At 33.9% G+C, this 20,762-nt stretch overlaps 1 protein-coding gene across 13 annotated transcripts in view; it reads left to right on the top strand.

Moving 5' to 3' along the window:
* Positions 1-20,762, top strand: part of PICALM (phosphatidylinositol binding clathrin assembly protein) — a 104,488-nt gene that overhangs the window by 47,783 nt on the left and 35,943 nt on the right. For all 13 annotated transcript variants that reach the window (XM_046017528.1, XM_046017521.1, XM_046017522.1 and 10 more), the window contains 8 exons: positions 1,874-1,967; positions 4,945-5,056; positions 7,045-7,151; positions 9,846-9,887; positions 11,851-11,936; positions 14,318-14,441; positions 14,711-14,847; positions 17,187-17,290. In XM_046017528.1, the coding sequence (XP_045873484.1) occupies positions 1,874-1,967; positions 4,945-5,056; positions 7,045-7,151; positions 9,846-9,887; positions 11,851-11,936; positions 14,318-14,441; positions 14,711-14,847; positions 17,187-17,290 (806 nt within the window). The remainder of the gene's footprint in view (positions 1-1,873; positions 1,968-4,944; positions 5,057-7,044; positions 7,152-9,845; positions 9,888-11,850; positions 11,937-14,317; positions 14,442-14,710; positions 14,848-17,186; positions 17,291-20,762) is intronic.

Raw genomic sequence — 20,762 nt, 5'->3', positions numbered from 1 at the left:
TGATAGTAGTAACTTAAAATTGAATTACCTTGAATTCTGAATTGGTTTGATTCAAAGTATCAAGACACTACTATATAATGAGCAAAAGACAGAATAACCCAGGTATTTTCTAAATAAGAACATGAGTGACCAACCTTTAATCCGTTGCTTTTTTATTTGAGAAACAAGTATCTGAATTTAATTATAATGTATTTAAGAAGTCCTAAAAGTTCTGTATGGAGTATGAATTGTCGTGTATTTGGTCTGAATCATATTAAAGCACTTGGGTTTGTGAATTATTTTGAGTCTTTTAAAGTCTGATAGAAGCATTTGATAGTTGTTAGGATTTTTCTTAATTGAGAAATTTGAAGTTCTTTGGAAAGAGATGATGTGGGAGCTAGTGAGAGAAGGGGAATCAAAATTGTCCCTAGGGTTTCTGGTGTAAGTCCCTGGAGAGATGGGCACCTTTTACTGGGAAGATTTTGGAGTGGAGTAGAATTGGGCATAGTGGTACAAAATTAAGGATTTAGTTTTGGAAATACTAGTTTTGACATGCCTGTTATTTATATAAGATGAGATATGAAGTGGGCAATTAGACATACTAACTTGGAACTTGGGAGTTCTGGTCTAGGAATATAAGTCTGTCATTGGCATCTTGGTGATTTCTGTTTTGGGAATGGCAGATTACTTGGGGGTTTAAGTATAGAGAGAGAGGATGGGGCCAAGGAACACTTTAAGGTACAAAACATGTATTTTAGAGGATGTGTAAAGAATGAGGAGCCAGCAAGACACGGAAAATGTGATAGTGAAGAAAACACTCTTAAGTCTAGTTATATAATGTTAGACAAGTACCCGTTGGAGAACCAACATGGATTTTCTACTGCATGACCTAAACTAGTGCATTTTAACTGGAGGTGAGAGCAGTGGCTGTTTATAAGTAAATGTAGGTCATTTGTAAATTAGTGAAAGTCTACACACTTACGGGAAGTGATGTTTTTTTCTGACTAAAGGTTATGAACAGCACTGTTCTTGAGTCTGATATACCTGGGTTTACATAATGATCCTACCACCTATTAGTTCTCTGACCTTAGACAGTCATATAATCTCAAGGACCTAAAACTTCATCAAACAAAATGGGAATAGTCTATCTATAGGATTTTGGTGAGCATTTGAAAAACATACACCAACCCTTAAAATGGAGCCTGATGTTCATTGTGTACCTTAGCCCCACGTACCTCTTATCTAGTGTTTTGGGGACTACTTTTGTAAAATTCTACTTTTTTCTGACACTGCTAATATTTCTTGTATCTTCAGACTAAATATCTAAAGTAATATTTAAATCTTTGGGAAATTTTAATAGAATATTTAGAAGCATTCCTCTTAAATATCACATGTTTTAATGTCTTATAAGTCATTGCTGTTTGAGTCATAAATAAAATCCCTTAAATAAAGCAGTGCTTACTCTGACTTGAGTTCATCTCCTGGCTCCATCATGTCCTAAATGTTTAGTGATTTGAGGCCAATGATGATTTCTTTTTTTTTTTTTTCCAATTAAAAAAAAACTCTGTAGAACTGCCCTTTACACATATGAGTGGTGTGAGGGTCAGATGATTCCTCATGTGAAAAATATGCTGTAAATCTGGCTGTATAATGTAAGCTTTGATTTTTATGTCTAATGTTTTTACACCTTTTTTTTTTTTAGTTCTTTGATGTTGGACAGTGTTTCCTGTTTTGTTTTTTCTCTGTATGACTTTCGTTGAAGTATCAGGTTTGATAATGATTTAAAAATATATGATGTTTTATAGCAACTTGTTCTCTTTAAATAGAGAAACGGATGAGAGCTTAAAATGTAGATTTAACAATTCTTTTTTTTTTTTTTTTAATTTAAAATCAGGGCTGATGGTGTTATGAGAACAATGAACACAGAAAAACTCCTAAAAACTGTACCAATTATTCAAAATCAGATGGATGCCCTTCTTGATTTTAATGTAAGTTGATTGTGCAAATGCTTTTATAAAAATTTAAGATTTAAAAAAATGCATTTTTTATTTTTTTAAAAGATATTATTTGTTTGACAGACAGAGATCACAAGTAGACAGAGAGGCAGGCAGAGAGAGAGAGAGGAAGGGAAGCAGGCTCCCTGCTGAGCAGAGAGCCCAATGCAGGGCTCTATCCCAGGACCCTGGCATCATGACCTGAGCCGAAGGCAGAGGCCGTAACCCACTGAGCCACCCAGGCACCCCTAAAAAATTTTATACATTATTGATCACAGTCTTTATTCTCAAGTTTTCATAAACTTAATTTTTTCACATTAATATCCTGTTTGGCTAAGGACTCTCTATAAATGTGGTCCCAAACCAGGTTAGTTTGAATTTTTATGATTTTTTTAGATTTGCTCTGACTTGTTTGGTGTTGCTTCTTTAGCTCTAGAATTATAAGGTATACTAGCTAAAGAAAGTGATAGGTGAAAGGATTGATCTGAAAATCAGAATTTTTTTGATAATGATTTTTAGATTTTAAAAATAGGTAAAGATTTTCTTTATGAATAGCCAGTATATATTTCACCTTGGTCTGCATTGTAGCACCAAAAGCATGTCAGTTATTAACAAATACAGAGAAGTTAAGTACACTTGTAATATATATATACACACATATATATGTATACACACACACACACACATACATAAAAAACAGCTTGTTTTATATATAGCTGTTGCTGAAAAGCAGTGTGTTCCCTGAAAGTTTTGTTTCAGTGACCATTATTTAAACCAAGTTACCAGCCTTGTCATTTGTTTGTGATATGTGAGGTGTTAGCATTTTCAAATCTGTTCTTTTGGGGGGCATCTGTCTTGAGACATTTTATTTTAGGGCTTATATAAGTACAAGTTAGTGAATGAAACTTTGAAAATTTCATACTCAAATAGATTTTTCCTTTAACTTGTGCTATTAATTGATAGTCTTTAGAGTTCTTGAGGGCAGGGACCAGGTCTGCTTTTTCTCTACTATGTCTCCATTGTCAGGAGTATGTAGCGCATAGAGTACATGTTGAGTAAACAATAAATGAATTCTGTAGATGCTTCATAGACTGGAATAGGTTATTAAACTATGGCTTACTGCCTGTTTATATGGCTTGCGAGCTAAGAATAATTTTTGTATTTTTAAATGGTTGAAAATAATTTTAAAGAAAAGAGTATTTTTGACTGGTGAAAATTATATGAAATTTCAATTCAGTTTCTGTAATAGTATTTTTATAATACAACCAGGCTCAGTGGCTTACATATTGTTTATGGATGCTTTTTTGATACAATAACAGAACTGAGTAGTTGTGCCTAAAACCGTATAATTTGCAAAATCTAAAATATTTACATTCAAGTCCTTTACAGAAAATGTTTGCTGATCTCTAGTGTGGAAGACATAGGGGATTGGTGTAACTATGGAGCTTTATTTTGGTTTTTATTAGAGAGATGGTCCAACTGTGAAACTTACTTCACCTGATGTATTATGAATATTTTTATAAAACTGTCTTCTTTTCAGTGTCTCTACTGTCCTTCATTGCATATAACAATTTGCCTGATGTTCCTTTTGGCAGGGACTTGGAGTTTTTCTAATTTTTTTTTTAAAATTCAGAAAATGAATGGGAAGAAACCAGAGAGGGGGGACACACTAAATTCTGTTTGTGTGTTAGTGTGTGTTACCTACCCATTTATAAACCTAATTCTGTAGGGTTAATGCCTAGAAAAGATGGGTGGATCAAAGGACATAAACACTTAAATTTTTAATAAATACTGCCAAGTTACATTACAAAAGGATTAAGCCCAGTCACTTGTCAACAAGTACCTGTTTTTCTTCATCCTTGTTGGCACTGAGTAAGAGCTTGTTACTTTTTTGTTTTTTGTTTTTTTTAATTTTTTTTTTTTTTAATTTTTATTTGTTTATTTACAGCATAACAGTGTTCATTGTTTTGGCATCACACCCAGTGCTCCATGCAGTACGTGCCCTCCCTATTACCCACCACCTGGTTCCTCAACTTCCCCCCCTCCCCCCCCATAACCCTCTGGTTGTTTTTCAGAGTCCATAGTATCTCATGGTTCCTTCCAGTTTCCCTCCACTCCCTCTCCTCTCCATCTCCCCATGTCCTCCATGTTATTTGTTACAAGAGCTTGTTTTTGATTGTTTTGGTATCTCCTAGTCTGGTGCTAAAGAAAGGATAGTTCTAGTCTAGCTTAATTATTATATTTTAATTTACCTGATAAGGAAAGTCTTTTCAACATGATAGGTGAATTGTCTGTCATTTGCTTCATTATTAGGATTCTCTATAATGGAAGTCAACCTTGTTAGAGATTTTGCAAGTATTTACCCATTTGTTGTTTACCGTTCAGCTTTGTGCTTATGTTTTTCTATACTTAAAAACAAGTTAATTGGTTCATCCTTTTGATTCATTTCTTGAGATAAAACTAAAGGTATTTCTAGTATTTTTGATAGACATATAGGTGCTGTTTTTTTTTTTGTTACATCATAATTTAGTAATAATATTCTTTATGTGTGAGGTACTATGCTGTTTACAATCAGTATATCATTTAATTCCCCCATATGAAATAGAAATATTATCATAGCCATTGTGAAGGTGTTTGTTTATAATATTGGAAAAAGGTGTATTTAAAAAAATATATTTTCTTCTACCTAGTTTAGCTTTGTGCCTTGGTGATTGCCTAGGCATTTCACAAGTTACAGGGTATTTTTGTTCTTTGTGACTTACTTCTGAATTAAATTGAATGTTACAGAATTTTTGTTTGCTTGTGCCTGAACTCTTGACTATTTTTGCACTATTTGTATGTAATTCTGATTGCAAGAAATAAATGTCTTTTTCTCTAATACACTTAAATATTTGAATTTGCAGTTTTTGAAGGAAGTTTTTGTCATTTAATACATAGATTAGCTCATCTTTTTTTTTCTGCTTTTCCTCAGGTTAATAGTAATGAACTTACAAATGGGGTAATAAATGCTGCCTTCATGCTGTTGTTCAAAGATGCCATTAGACTGTTTGCAGCATACAATGAAGGAATTATAAACCTGTTGGGTAAATATTACTGTAGTTTGTTGTTGTTGCTGTTCTTTTAAGATTTTATTTATTTATTTGAGAGAGGGAGAGAAAGCACAGCCAGGGGTAGGAACAGAAGGAGAGGGAGAGGTAGATTCCCCACTGAGGGAGTCCACTGCAGGGCTCGATCTCAGGACCCTGGGATCATGACCTGAATTGAAGCCAGACACTTAACAGACTGAACCACCCATGCCCCCCTAACACTGTTGTAGGGGCTTTTTTTTTTTTTTTTTTAAGATTTTATTTATTTATTTGACAGACAGAGATCACAATTAGGCAGAGAAGCAGGCAGAAAGAGAGAGAGGAGGAAGCAGGCTCCCGGCAGAGCAGAGAGCCTGATGCGGGGCTCGATCCCAGGACCCTGGGATCATGACCCGAGCCGAAGGCAGAGGCTTTAACCCTCGGAAACACCCAGGTGCCCCAACACTGTTGTAGTTTTAATAACATTTTATTTTTTTTTAATCTTGTGTCCTGTTGATAAATAATGTGTGAGTTGTTACTTAGAGCTGCCTAACCACTCATTGGGTTATTGATGACGACAGTTTATTTGGAGAAAAGATTTTTATACCTGATTATGGGTTAAGTGATTAAAAACTACTTTTTACAACCAGAAGGTTCAGCTGGATGAAATTCATTTTTTTTTCCTAAGAGTTACTTAGAGAGAGTGAGAGTGTGCTTACGTACACACACGCGTGCACACCTCAGCGGGGTCGGTTGTGAGGGGTTAATGGGGTGAAAGGCGATGGAGGGGAAGAGCGAGAGAGACAAAGAATCCCTAAGCAGACTTCCCACTGAGTGGGGCCCCTGTGGTGGACTTGATCCCAGGACCCTGAGATTATGACCTGGCCCAAAATCAAGAGCCAGCCGCTCAGCCTACTGAGCCACCCAGGTGCCCCTAGATGAACTTTGTTTTTCTACATATATCTGTGGTTTTTTCCTGTTAGTTTTACTATTTTTTAAAATATAAAATTCCTTAAAATTAAGTTGGAGTTTTTTCTCTGCCAGAAAAATCTTACTTCCTCACAGTTTACTCCATAAAGAATTTTAATTATAAAATAGATGTTTGCTCTAAGCCTAATTTTAAAATTGATAATTATTTTAAATGAATTAAACATTAATTTTTGGGATGCCTTTTACTTTTGAGGCGTTTTAAGAATGTATATTCATTATATACAGAATGCAGTTATATATATATATATATATATATATATATATATAGAATGTGGTTAATTTTGTCAAGAAATTATCATTTTTTTCTGTGGGACTTGGATGGAGTAGACAAGTTAACAGTCTAAAGAGTATCTAAGTATCGAGTGTCAGGTATCAAATGTGTTCACTCCATTGTGCTTGTTTTCCCTCTCCTCCCCTTCAAAAAAATTTTATTTAAATTTGCTTTTTATGAGCTTATTCACAACTTATTTCCTTTAGGAATATTTTAATTTATGATAGGGAAATTGAACTTATTGTTTCTTAGGTAAAAGATAGAAGGTTTTCTACAGAGTTTTGGGAATCTGTCTTAAGACCCTGTGATTGGTATAAATGAAGCTTATTGCTTTTCATTAAGTTCTCCAGGTGACATTTGGACATGATAAAGTTGCCATCTTTGTTAATGTGTTACTAGTAAGAATATTGGGAAGTAGAAGTTAATGCTGTTTTAAATGGAGAAAAGTATAACGTGTTAACAAAAAATGCAAATATATTTAGGAAATTGTGAGGTAAGAAATTTTATAGAAAAAACTAGTAATATAGGTGAAGTCAAATGATTTTTCTGTTTTGATATAATAGCACCTCTGTTTTAATTTGCTTTAAATGTCTAAGCTAATATAACACTTAATATTTTTCCTGTAGGGTGAGTGTGTTCTCTGAGACACCTGTATCATCTCTTTGGGGCTATTACTTAATCTTTTTCCTTTTTGAATGTTCTGTTTTGATGTGAACAAAAGCATTTTTACATTTACTTTTGGCAGAAAAATATTTTGATATGAAAAAGAACCAGTGCAAAGAAGGTCTCGACATCTATAAGAAGTTCCTAACTAGGATGACAAGAATCTCAGAATTTCTCAAAGTTGCAGAGGTAAACTGTCCTTAAGTTGACTGTGTCTCTTAACTTGCCTTTTTGTCGTTAAGTATAGATTTTAAAGAAATAAGGCATTATCCAAATGAAAGAAACATCTTAAATATGATGAAGTATATATTTAGTCATATCCATATGCTGTTGTTGAATCCTTTGTTATGGTATGAATATGATGTGATATTGAATAAGATATATCCTGTATATTTAATTCAATATTCAATATTGAAAGGTATCTATTTTTAAGTTGTTTATTTCTCTGCAGAATCAGGTAGGTGGTACATAATGGTGGCAAGAGATTTTTATGTTTGGCATTAGCCATGTATTTTTAGCATATTTGTCCTGGTATGTGATAGAGAATATTCAGTGTGAGTGCAAGTCTTTTTCCTCCAGTGAGACTTGTAGATAGGGATACATGGTTCATAGAGTTTTGTTCCCCCTACAGAAGTGAATTGAGTGTATATATTGTTTATCACTGATTATGAAAACGAAATATAAGTTGTAGGATAATTTTATAGATCTATTTAAAAAATAATTTTCTGGATTTCTGGAATTAGAAATTCTAGAAATTCTAATTCTAGAATTAGAATCTGGATTTCTAGTGTTATACTACTTTACTTAAAAGTGTTCTGTTCTTTTCTTTTTCATTCCTCAGTCTAATGTATTAATGATAAATATAGTTTAATAGAAAATTTTCCTCAAGAGGTTTTTTTTTTTCTGTAAGAAAACACAGAATATTTTAAAGAATGTTAGCCTGAGCCAACATTTTAATTTTTAGTGAGCTCATTATGAATGATAAACTTTAAGATAATTCATAATAACATTTCTGTATCAATCTATAGAAATTGTTCTTAGCCATCGACTGATAACCTCTCTGCATTTTTTCCCCACGACACCCAGAAAACGTGTTTTCCCTAGTGTGGTTTTGATTCTGCAGTGGGGTGTTATAAACTTGGGTGCTTATATCCTGAGTTTGAACCCTGATTTCAGCTATACCATCTTGATACGGGTGTTAATCTTGGCATCCCATGGTTTCCTCATGGGTTTTCAGTAGTACTTACCTCACTGGGTTGTTGTAAAATTGCTTAGAACAGTATCTGACTTCTAGTTTGTGTCCTGAAGACATTTGCTATTATTTTTATTCTCCGCCACCTTGAGAAAGCACTTATTGGAATGCAAATGAATGTCAGTAGTGGTCTTTTAAGGATAATTAATCTAATATATATTTTATAGGAATTTTATATTATACATTTATATTTTCCAATGAAAAGAAAGTAATCTATAACCTTCAGTTCAGAATCCAGCAGATGTCCTATTTTGAGAACTCTTGGCCCAAGTGATTTTTTTTCTGTATTGATGTGTACAAAGGATTTTTATAGGTAGCTAAATGGTGTTTGAAAAGTGTACTTCATTAATTTTGGCAAATAAAGGAAGGATTTAGTTAGTTTAAACATAAATATTTTACCTTTAAGTTGTTTAAACTGTCTGAAACATCTTCCTGAAGAATTTATCTTTTGCCAGAAACTGTAATAAAAATAATAAGAAGCTAATAAAACCCTGCTTTTAAAAAATAGAATTTTCTGGCATTGTCACAGAAGGCATTTATGTTGTGGTAATGCTTACGGGCATTGCATAGAGCTTGCACAGAGGCGGTTTTCGAAGTTTTTGTTTGTTTTCCCTTTCTGTACTCTCTGCCCATCACCAGTAGAGATGTCTTGCTAGGATAATTTTGGATGATGACTGGGCTATAACTGATCAGTTATATCAAAGTAATTAATGTTGAACTAGCAAGTTGGTGAGTCTAGCTCTATTACCATAGTGGTATTTCATTCTGTAGCAGATGAAATAAAATAAAACAGGATGATGAAACCTTTGATGAAAATAGCTTTACATTAGCTCTTTTATGAAGTCCACTGAAGTTTGTATTGGATTTACAGTGTATTTTTTTTTTTTTTCCATTTCTTTTGGGTCAGTCATATACTAAAATAAGAAGAAGGTAGCGTTTGGGACCCCAGGGTGGCTCAGTTGTCTACGTGCTTGCCTTCATGATCCCTGGGTCCCGAGATCTGGTCCGCATCAGGCTCCTTGCTTGGCGGGGAGCCTGCTTCTCCCTCTGCCTCTGCCTGCCACTCCCCCTGCTTGGTGCGCGCGCGCGCTCTCTCTCTCTCTCTCACAAATAAATCTTAAAAAAAAAAAAAAAGGTACTGTATATACTATGTTTCCAGTAAATTCTTAAATGTTTTAATTTATTGACTTTTCCCTTTAGCCTCTTATGTTCTTTGCATTTGATAGTTGTAGTTATTGACTTTAATCTTAAGCCTTTACCTCCAGTTCTTCTGGTCTGAGATGAAATAGACCATCTGCTCCATATGATGTGAGAAATAAAATATTCTTTCATGTGACTGTCTTTGGGCTTGCAGATTGAGACAGCATAGCTTACAGAGGTGCTCAGAAGATGTGGAGATGGTAACTTAATAGTCTTACTGAATTTCAGCCTCTAGTTCTCCGTTTATGACTTTCAGAGCCATTAAAGAACATCTAAGCCCTTGGGAATATTGAATGATACCTCTGGATATTAAATAGTTTTCTATCTGGAATATTGTTCACAGTACTAGCTGTAAATTTCATTTTCTAAATTTTTAGTACTTCTTTATTATAATTTTGTTTATTTGAATACAATGCTTCTGCTTCTTGCAGCAAGTCGGAATTGACAGAGGTGATATACCAGACCTTTCACAGGTAAGTATATTGCTATAATGTCATTTCACTGTCTCCTGTCTTTCCCTGTATTGCTAGGTGTGACGGGTACAAAGATGAATAATATGCAGCTCCTGCTGTCAAGGAGATCAGTGTAATTTTCTTGGCAGATTTTAACGTGATACGTTGCCTTCTGTTGTGCTAGCGTTTTGATCTCTCCATCTCTTATGATGGTGGAGCTAGCCATTACTATACCATTCCTTTAGTTCATTCCCTTTAATCTCCAGTTCAAAGCCCAGTTTTAATTTAGGATTCTGTAGCCCGTAGTTAAATATCTAAACATTCAGCTCAGGTGTACCTTAGACTATATGTGATCTTAGGCAAGATACTTAAATTTCACTGTCTCAGGTTGTTCATTTGTAAAATGGATATTATACTAGGGTCTTCCTCATGGACTCAGTAATTACATACAAGGTAGTTAGCATGGTGTCTGTTGTGCTGTAATAGCTTTTTAAATGTTAATCACTGTCAACATTCTCATCTCTGACAAGAGCTCCTGGGAGTCTTAGACATTTTGTTGAGATTAGGGAGTGGTGCACATGGGTACTCAATACAACATAGTTAATGTTATAATCCAGTATTTTTGGTTTTAATTGGTTTTCTACTATATCTTTCTTATACTAAGGTAAGGTCTTATATATAGAGAGAAAATACAGAATGAAGGAAATTGTGCAAGTCGTAATTGGTAGAGAGATTGAGATTCCTGTAATCCAGTAACTCTTTATCTCAAATCCTAAAGATTACTTGGGGCAAGTAAATGCCACTGATGGATTTGCTTCACTGAAATACAGTGAACAGTTCCTTTTCAGCTCACTGAAAAGGTTTCCTTTTGAAAGTAATTAGTTCTTCATATTAAGATTTGCTTTATAGCCTTTAAAAGCCAGTCTTTGTTTTTTTAAATAAAATTAAGCTAAATATCTGTCTCACTGGAATTTGATAAACTGTAAACATTTGCGTTATCAGCACACTGTTCAATATAAAAATCAATTCCATCACCCCAGTTCTCAGGTCCCCCTGTGGTCACTACCTAGTCCTCTCCATAAATCACTGTTTTAATTTCTAGTAGCATAATTTTTTGACATCTTAAATGCAATATAAATAGAATCTTGCAAGTAATTTTCTTGTATCTGCCGCCTTTTGCTCATCACAGTGTTTGGAGTTCTGTCATGTCTTGAGTGTACCATTAATTTATTCCTCTTTATTGCTGACTAGTATTTCACTGTGCAACTTCACAATTTTGTTTATCCATTTTCCAGATAAAGCTACTAAAACATTCTTGAACAAGTCTTTTCATGTGGAGATAGTTATTTATGTCTTTTGGGTGGATAATTAGGAATGGAATTGGGTAGTTAAGCTAGGTGTATATTTCATATCATAAAAAAATTTCAGATCCTTTTTCAAGGTGGATGAATTCTAACCAACATTGTGTAGGAGTTATCATTTGTTCCATATCTTCACCAGTGTTCGATGTTGCTAGTCTTTAACTTTAGACATTCTAGTGGGTAAAAAATTATATCTCATTGTGATTTTTAATTGGCATTTTCTTGATGCTGTTCTGTAGTTTCATTTATCAGTAACTGTTCAAAGATAATGTTTGCACACTTTCAATTACTCAACAAGTATTAATTATAGGGAATGGGTCCAACAATATGTTTAGCTTTTAGGAGTATGTTTTTATTTAAAATTCAGATATTTAAAAAAGTAATTACTTGCAGGAACCTCTCTTAATGTTTCATGTTTACATAGTCTCAGTTTTTATATTTTTTATTACGTTTATTAATACCTCTTACTAGGTCATGCATATATAATAAAAATAGCTTCACTGTTAATTAGTTTGTGAGGAATATACCTATTTGTTACTCTCATATGTTAGATGATACTTAATTTTTTTTTTTTTAACCAGTGGCCTAATGATCATAAAAATCTTATATCTGTACAATTTTAGGCCCCAAGCAGCCTTCTTGATGCTTTGGAACAACATTTAGCTTCCTTGGAAGGAAAGAAAATCAAAGATTCTACAGCTGCAAGCAGGTACATTATTCTTCGTAGGGCAAAGAGCAGGAGTGATATTTCTGAGAAAGTTGATGAATCCCGCTTAAATTCCAAGTTACTTAACTTCCCCTTATCTTGATTAGTCATTTATAAAATGTGCTTAATAGCCTCTAACCTCATAGAGTTGCTAAGGATTAAATGCATTAATACATGTAAATTTTTGGAATAGTTCCTGATCTTCAATAGATGGCAGTATCTCTTAAGATGATAAAACTGACTAAATGGTTTGCAGTGGTATTCATAGTGTCAGTATTTCTCTCAAAGGTGATAGTATATTGGCGCACCTGGCTGGCTCAGTCAGAAGAGCATGTGACTCTTGATCTTGGGGTTGTGAGTTTGAGCCCCACGTGCGGCATAGAGATTACTTAAAAGAAATAAAACTTAAAAAAATGAGCAATAAATTTAAAAAATAAAACTTTTTTAAAAAGTGGTAATGCATCGATTCATATGGTGTCTAGTAATTTTCAGATGCCCTTTTACAAATTTGATTAACCTCCACTGTAGGCCAGTGAAATTTATGCAGTAGTAATTCTGGGATTCAAACCTGTGATGTCTGATGTCAAGTTTCATCGTCTTTCTCTAATGCCAGTTGATCATTGACATATTTAAACAGTCTGTTGGGCTTTGAGCTGATTTCTAAGACTGAAACCAGTTAACCATTGAAAATAGCACAGATCATCTGATACTGACTCTGTAAAATGAGTTTTGTATTGGGTAGTGACTTGAGTAATTCTCATTTTTTATTATGACAATTTTAATAGCATGAAAAAATTTTATGTAAAATATTTATAATGAGAACCTTCTTTTTCCTTTAGACTTTTTGATTATTTCAGAATTATTTGGGGGGGGCAACAAAATTTAATTTTTTTTTTAAGATTTTGTTTATTTGACAGAGATCACAAGTAGGCAGAGAGGCAGGCAGAGAGAGAGGGGGAAGCAGGCTCCCGGCTGAGCAGAGAGCCCGGTGTGGGGCTTGATGCGGGGCTCAATCCCAGGACCCTGGGATCATGACCTGAGCCCAAGGCAGAGGCTTTAACCCACTGAGCCACCCAGGCACCCCAAAATTTAATTTTTTTTAAAGATTTTATTTATTTATTTGACAGACAGAGATCACAAGTAGGCAGAGAGGCAGGCAGAGAGAGGTAGGGGGAAGCAGGCTTCCTGCTGAGCAGAGCCGGATGCGGGGCTCAATCCCAGGACCCTGAGATCATGACCTGAGCTGAAGGCAGAGGCTTAACCCACTGAGCCACCCAGGCGCTCCCCCAAAATTTAATTTTTAAAGGAAAATGTTATTACTGGATTTTAGTACTTTTTAATTCAGGTTTGTTCTTTGAATTTTCTGGCATAAGCCAAATTATATGGCTCACTTACTTGAGAAAATAATGAAAAATAAAATCAAATAGTTCAGGTGTATATTGATTTAACCTCATACTTTTTTATCATAAAATTTGCCGGGTTTCTTGCATTTCTGTCACAACTATATTACTCTTCCCTTCTAAGTTGTATCTTTATAAAGTTGATTTTACATAAAATTTGAATAGTTTTGCCACTTACATTTAATGATTGGTGTGTAATAAAAGGAAAATGAGTAAAAGTTACTGAGTAGTAGTTCTTCAGGTTAGAATTCTTTACTACATGGGTTTATGGTGCTTAAAATTGACATTTGGGAATTTAATGTTGTTGGGGACTGTGGTGTGGATAAGGTTTTGATACATAAGGAAAACGAGGTGATCCGCTATGTATCTGCCAGTGAGAGATGATGCATTCTACATGTGTAACATGTTTGAAAAGGAAATTCTGGCTTAGCAAAAAACTAGCACATAGAAAGGAAGTACCAGGTGGACTAATGACTGAAATAAAATTGATCTTCCTTTAAAGGAACCTGTGGTCCTCTGGGAACGACATCTTTGGGTGTTATTACACGGGAAACATCTAGACACACATTATTTGTTACTCATATTTTAGTGTTCCTATAGTAGTATGCCAAAATCTAGGCTGTAAATTAGCAGAGTAATTTCCTGTGAGAAACTCAATACATTTTACCCATAAGGCTTTTTCTGGGAGCACAGGAGCTCTTTTCCTAATTGCATTGGTTCCCTCCCTTGGGACTTGGAAAAAGCAAGTGTCCCTTAATGGTATTGTGAACCCTTTCCGAAGTCTAACTGTTAAAAAAAGCAGTGAATGTTTGTATAAATTAGCTAATTGCTAATAATCCTGTGGGTAGAATATTTCATCTGAAGTAACTGATTTTTACTCCGTAAGGTAAGTTCGTAATTGTAGTGCTTATCCATGGCCATGTTTCCAGACCATTTCATAACTATGTTGCAAAAAGCCAAATTACCTTTGTCCAATTACTCTAGGGCGACAACACTTTCCAATGCAGTTTCTTCCTTGGCAAGTACTGGCCTGTCTCTAACCAAAGTGGATGAGAGGGAAAAGCAGGCAGCATTAGAGGAAGAACAGGCTCGTTTAAAAGCTTTAAAGGTAGGTGTTTACATTCTCTGTATTGGTAAAAACAAGTAAAGGTGTTCATCAAGTAATTGGGACCTTTAAATAGACTAACAGTATTTCATGTATAGTTATCCAAATGGGGTGAAACTCAGTAGTCGGATTTTTCATCCTGACATTGAATGGCTGATAAAACAGGGAATACCTTTCTGCTATCAGAACAAAATTAGATAATGCTTTTTTTTTTTGGCCTTAAAACAAAATCTGCTTTCTCCATTCCTTATGCTAGTTTCTTTTCTCAACAGGAACAGCGCCTAAAAGAACTTGCAAAGAAACCTCATAGCTCTTTAACAACCGCAGCCTCTCCTGTGTCCTCCTCAGCAGGGGGTATAATGACGGCACCAGCCATTGACATCTTTTCTACTCCTAGTTCTTCTAACAGGTATGTGGAGAAGATAAAGATTACCTTTGAATATTTAGATCTAAAGACAGATTTCTCATAGAAATGTTACAGAACTTCTCAGATTCAGTTTAATTTGTGATTTTGTATTCATAAATTCACACAAAGGAGGTGATAATAGATGGTGATAGTGGTATAATTAAGAGTTTATGTTTTGCATATTTAGGAGATGAAAGACGGCTGAATTACAAATTCATACTAATTGGAATGTAGTAGGTTATCTCTGTGCAGCTGTTCCATTTATGTACATGGATATGTAATCTCATAGTATTCTTTGATTGTATATTAAATGTCTTTGATGTCTGTTCCCAGGTGTTAAACTCAGTGATCTGGAACATAGTAAAGAGTTCAGAGTTGTCAGGTTTCTGTGGCAATTGAAGCCTACCAGACTAACTTCAGTAATCTTGTTGTGTAATTAAAGCTACGGAACAGTGGAAGTTAATATTTACAGGCAAAGTAGGATAATTGGCTTTCTTTTTTTTTTTTTTAAAGATTTTATTTATTTATTTGACAGACAGAGATCACAAGTAGGCAGAGAGGCAGGCAGAGAGAGGTAGGGGGAAGCAGGCTTCCTGCTGAGCAGAGAGCCCGATGCGGGGCTCAGTCCCAGGACCCTGAGATCACAACCTGAGCCAAAGGCAGAAGCTTAACCCACTGAGCCACCCAGGCGCCCCTAATTGGCTTTTTCTAAATTTTTCCTGTCTTTTACCTCGGAGTGGTTTAAAGTCTTAAGTTTGGAAGTCAGATTCTGGTTTGAATCCTTGCTCTGTTCGTTCTTCTGTTCTTTCATTCCTTCTCTCTTTTTTCTTTTCTTTCTATCTCTATCTCGGTCTCCAAGTAAGATGTTTGGTACAGATCAGTGGTTCCCAATATTTAGTAAGCATCAGAATCATGTGGAGAGTTTCTGAAACCATAGATTTTTGAGTCTCACCCCCAGAGTTTCTGATTCAGTAGTTACAGGGGTTTTTCATTTCCAGCAGACTTCCAGGTGGCTAGTATAGGATTTAGCACAATTTTTAACTAGCACATGGTAGATGCTCCACAGAGAGAGATAGGGTTTTCTTTAATTTTGTTATTGTTGTTGTTTATTTTATTAACTCATTCTTAAAACATCTTCCCTCCCATTTGCTGAGTCCACTCATAGCTCAGTGTAACTTTTACTCAGTTGCTACCTCTTTGCTAAAGTCTTAATAGATGCTTGTTGAATTGTTGTTGTTGTTTTTGCAGCTTTATATTTTTTGTTTATTTTGTTTTTTAATTTATGTGCTACCTTTTCAGAATCCTTCATAAATAACATGAAGTGTCCCTACTTGGAGACCTTGGAAAGAAGTCTGTCTTAGGAGAGATAAATGGAAAAGATCTTGAATGTTTGAGAATTAAACAAATTATTAGATAAAGAACTAATTTGACTATGTTTTATTTCACTTAATACACTCAGAGTTTTACCTTTTAATTGTAACTGAGGGCAAGACTTACAGCCTATTATAGAATGCTTTATTGCCTGTTCTGTTCTTTTTTTCTCAAGGCATTAAATGCATTTGTATTTTTACTTACCTGTCAAAACTATTTTTTATGTCTAAAAGGCATTTTGTTTTTGAGTAAGTTAAAAATGATCTGTGCTATAGTACACACAATGCTTCAATTCATGGGAACTCTAGGATCTTGGTTTGAGTTGTTACTCCTTAATCACATAAAAGTCTTATATATCATGTAAACAGTGCCTCCAGAGTTGTGTAATAGGTTGACTCTGTTGTGAGTTTATATCATGTATGCATGCATAATTTTTTCCTATATTATTGATATATTTGGATATTGAAGCAATAGAAGGAAGTTAACAGGTATTTTACTTTGCTAAAGGTATTAGTATTACCAATGCAATTGAAGTTCTTTGAAGATTAAAAGTAAAAAAATAAATTTCCTTATAAAAATTAAAATTTCCAGGATATTTCATATTTCAGAATCATGTTGTTTAGCTTCATTTCAGTAAGGAAAGGAAATCAGTGTTTTCCTGGGGAAGTCACTGATCGTTTCCAGAAGGGCTATAATTATTTGAATCCTATATAAACTTAAAATATGGTACATGAATTTTTTTCCCAAACCTCCTTAGAAATACACTGTTAAAAGTAAAAACTTGCTGTTAAATATATAAAGGATATGCAACTATTACCTTACTGAAAGTGTTCCTCCTTTTGAGGTTTACATTACTTGGCCTTTTCTTACTTTTAATGTTTTTTATTTACTGGGCAGGAGAAAGGGAATGGCTGATAGAGCAACATTTACCTAATAAATAAATAACTCATATTTTCAAAATATTTTCCTAGCACATCAAAGCTACCAAATGATCTGCTTGATTTACAACAGCCAACTTTTCACCCATCTGTACTTCCTATGTCAACTGCTTCTCAGGTAGCAAGTACATGGGGAGGTAAGCATTAATGAATTCTGCTTTTTATGTTGTATAGGCCACTCCCTTTCCCATTCTGTAGTTTTACTTATTTGTATAGTTTTTGGTTACACTTGATACGCGAGAATTTCAAAAATATTACATGGCATTGAGGTCATTTTGTTCCTTGAAGACATTTTCATGTATTTGTAAATGTAATTTTGGAATTTCTGTTCAATTAAATTATGAAAAGGAGTTTTAATAAAGGTGAAGAGGAAGGTCCCAGTGTATGTTGAAGTATGAAATCATTCTTTCAATGTTGAGTAACTGTTCCATAATCAGAAAATGCCCAAGGGTTATTTTGTTTTTGGTATAGGGAAAAAGTGATTTACTGGAGAAAGAAAACTTCTGTCATGTAAAATATCTGTTAAGTTTCTAATAAAACTCATATAGTGTTATCAAGTAGTAAACTATGTTCTGACTGGGACTGTCATGACAGTCTTTATGTTACTTGTATTTAAAACTTGTAGTTAGTTGAGACCTTTAAAAAGAATTTTCCCCTAATAGTAACAGCAATGTTTGCTGCCCTGTAGTAGTTATTGATCTTAGGGTGACTATATCATGATCATTGACCTGGCATCTTTGAAGGATTGAACCTACTAGTCCATGTCAATTTTTAAGCAGTTTTGCATAGACATATAGTATGTTTTCAAATTATTTCATTTGGTTCGTTGTGATGCTTCTGTTTTATATATGTAAGTATTTTATGAATACTCAAAAGTATTTGGGAGTAAAAGGGGAGATATTCTGAGCAAGGGTACTGTCTATAGAATAGGGAATGGCAAGCTACCTTAAAGTTTTATTGGTTCACATGTAAAATCTGAATTGATCAGCTTATTTCTCATAGCAAGATAAAATTAATTATTCTAGAGAATTTTTTTTAGTATGAATTAGACTTGTTTCCTCTATATTTTAATGATTCGAGTTTTAAAAACTTTTTTTCATTTTTTATAGTTAGTTCTTGAGGCTCTGTGTAGTATAATAGAGTGCAGTCTCTGAAGGCAGGAGTTTCTATTTTGTTCAGTGCTATATTATCATTGCCTAGGACACTGATTTTTAGTAAGTTTGTTGAATGAGTTGATGTTTTCTTTTTTTCTGGACAGGTTATTTCTGGTTTAGGATATGACAGGTAACAAATAGTGAAACGCTAAAACACTAGATTTCTAGACTAATCTTGTGAGTCATGACTTAATAAATGTTTTAGAATTTTTTTATCTGAGTGAAACATAGCAAATTTAGAAAGTAATTTTTCAAGATCCTAATGATATGTCCTAATTTTAGGATTTTTAGTCGGGCAAAATTTACATGCTTATTTTCGGCTTACTGTGAATTGTTTTAGAAGTTTAGTAGAATTGACATGACCATGTAAGCAGTTTTATCTTGCTCTCCCCCCCCCCACAAAAAGAAACAAAACAAGTAGTTGTTTCCTAAATAGATGAGAAATTTTACAGAAGTCTTAGCAAGAACTAATACATGTCAAAGAAACTGAAATGTGAAGTTATTTTATTTGGACACCATATATAGTTAATTCTAATAATTTTAAAAGTTTTGGCTTGGGATTATTGAACTCATATGAAGGCAGATAGACTATTTTTGTGGGAGAATAATTTCACGAAATTTCAGCCTGTAAAACCATTATTTTTCCAAAAGCTTATCATTATATACGAGGAAAGGACAGTAATGTTTACAGTGAACCTCTCAACTTAAGAATTAAATCTTGTCTTTGATATAAAGATAATTGATTTCTGAGTAGATGATAATTTCAGTGTTTTGACTTCTGCATAATTGGATACCTGAAGAGTGTTTTAAGTCAAGAACTTTGAATACATCCTAAATCAGTCAGTATTTTTTTTATACCCAGGACATTCGGATTAAGATTTTTTACTTTATTTTTGAAATTAAAGTTAGATTGAGATGAATAAATAAATCATATAAGTAAAAAGTTCTGATCATAACAGTAAAGTGTTAAAAGTTTTACCTAAACATTTGAAATATGTAACATTTTAACATCATGCTGCTTTTATAGCATAAAAGGTATGCTTTTTTGATAATCCTAAAATTTTACTCTGTTTGTCTTGCTTTCATTTGCTAAAATGGTTTTTAATAGCAGAGTTAGTACTTTTTTTTTTTTTTTTTAAAGATTTTATTTATTTATTTGACAGAGAGAGAGATCACAAGTAGGCAGAGAGAGAGGAGGAAGCAGGCTCCCCGCGGAGCAGAGAGCCTGATGCGGGGCTCGATCCCAGGACCCTGAGATCATGACCTGAGCCGAAGGCAGCGGCTTAATCCACTGAGCCACCCAGGCGCCCCGAGTTAGTACTTTTTTAAAACAGATTTGGCATTAATTTAGTTCTTACCATAAAGCACCACAGAGATGCTGTGTAGTCCCAATCATAGGTAGTTAGTGATGCTAAATTAAAGGGAAGTAAGGTTTGACTGACTGTTTATTTAAAAGGCATTTAAGAGTCCACCTAAAAATGAACATGAAAGAGAGAACACAAGCTCTTCTGTTCCCCTCACTGCATTTTTAATGAGCCTTTGATTTTTCAAGAAATGGTCTGGAGTCTGAACAGGCACTTCGTGTTGAATACTAATATGTGGGAAGATTTAAGTTTATATCACCTTTAAAACTTTGTGTTATATCAAATCTAAAAATGAACAATATTATCAGCTCAGTACACTGATGTATGTCTTAAGCTAGATTTTAGAATTTAATTCAGGCAAAAAAGAATTAACCATTCTGAAGTTAAATTTGCTTTACTCTCCACTGGCATGAAACACACAATGCTTTAGGGAAAACTTAATTTGTGTCAATATAGGTATCCAGTATTTAGGACCTCAGCATTATAATATGTCTGCTGTATTAATCCTCAATTTTTTGGGATTATTTCTCTTTGACTTTTGTAACATAAAAAACTTTTCTAGTAAGTAATATGGGAATAATGGGAAAAATATTTTTTAAAATAAAAAATTTATTTATTTATTTATTTTTCATTCACCAGTCTAGTGAATAAAGTTTAAGTTGGGATAGCTGGAATGTTATTTTCTTTTAATCTTAATGAATTTGTTTTTATTATTAGTAGCACAGTATCCACTAACAGATTAACATCATCTATATTATCTAATAATTCTGTCAAGTAGATTAAGAACTGTTTTTTCTTAACTGTTTGGTCAACCTAAATACAGTCACACTTGCTTGTTTCTGCATATTCTTCTCTAAGATGTTTCATATAATAGAAAATGATTGATAATAAGTACTTAGGTAAAACTCAGTCATTCATCAGAGCCGCAGATAACTAATGACTTTTCCATGTCTTTTCTCATAAACTAATAGATCTGTAATAGAAGAATGTATTTTTTCGAATGACTTCTCTCATGGCTTCTTTTGCATGAAAAACTAGAGATGTTTTGGGTCCAACCATGTATGATATACTTTAAAAACCTCATGCCACTA

Source organism: Meles meles, chromosome 8, assembly GCF_922984935.1.
Source record: "Meles meles chromosome 8, mMelMel3.1 paternal haplotype, whole genome shotgun sequence".
In the NCBI taxonomy this organism is placed as follows: domain Eukaryota; kingdom Metazoa; phylum Chordata; class Mammalia; order Carnivora; family Mustelidae; genus Meles; species Meles meles.
This window is presented reverse-complemented; position numbering and strand designations above follow the sequence as displayed.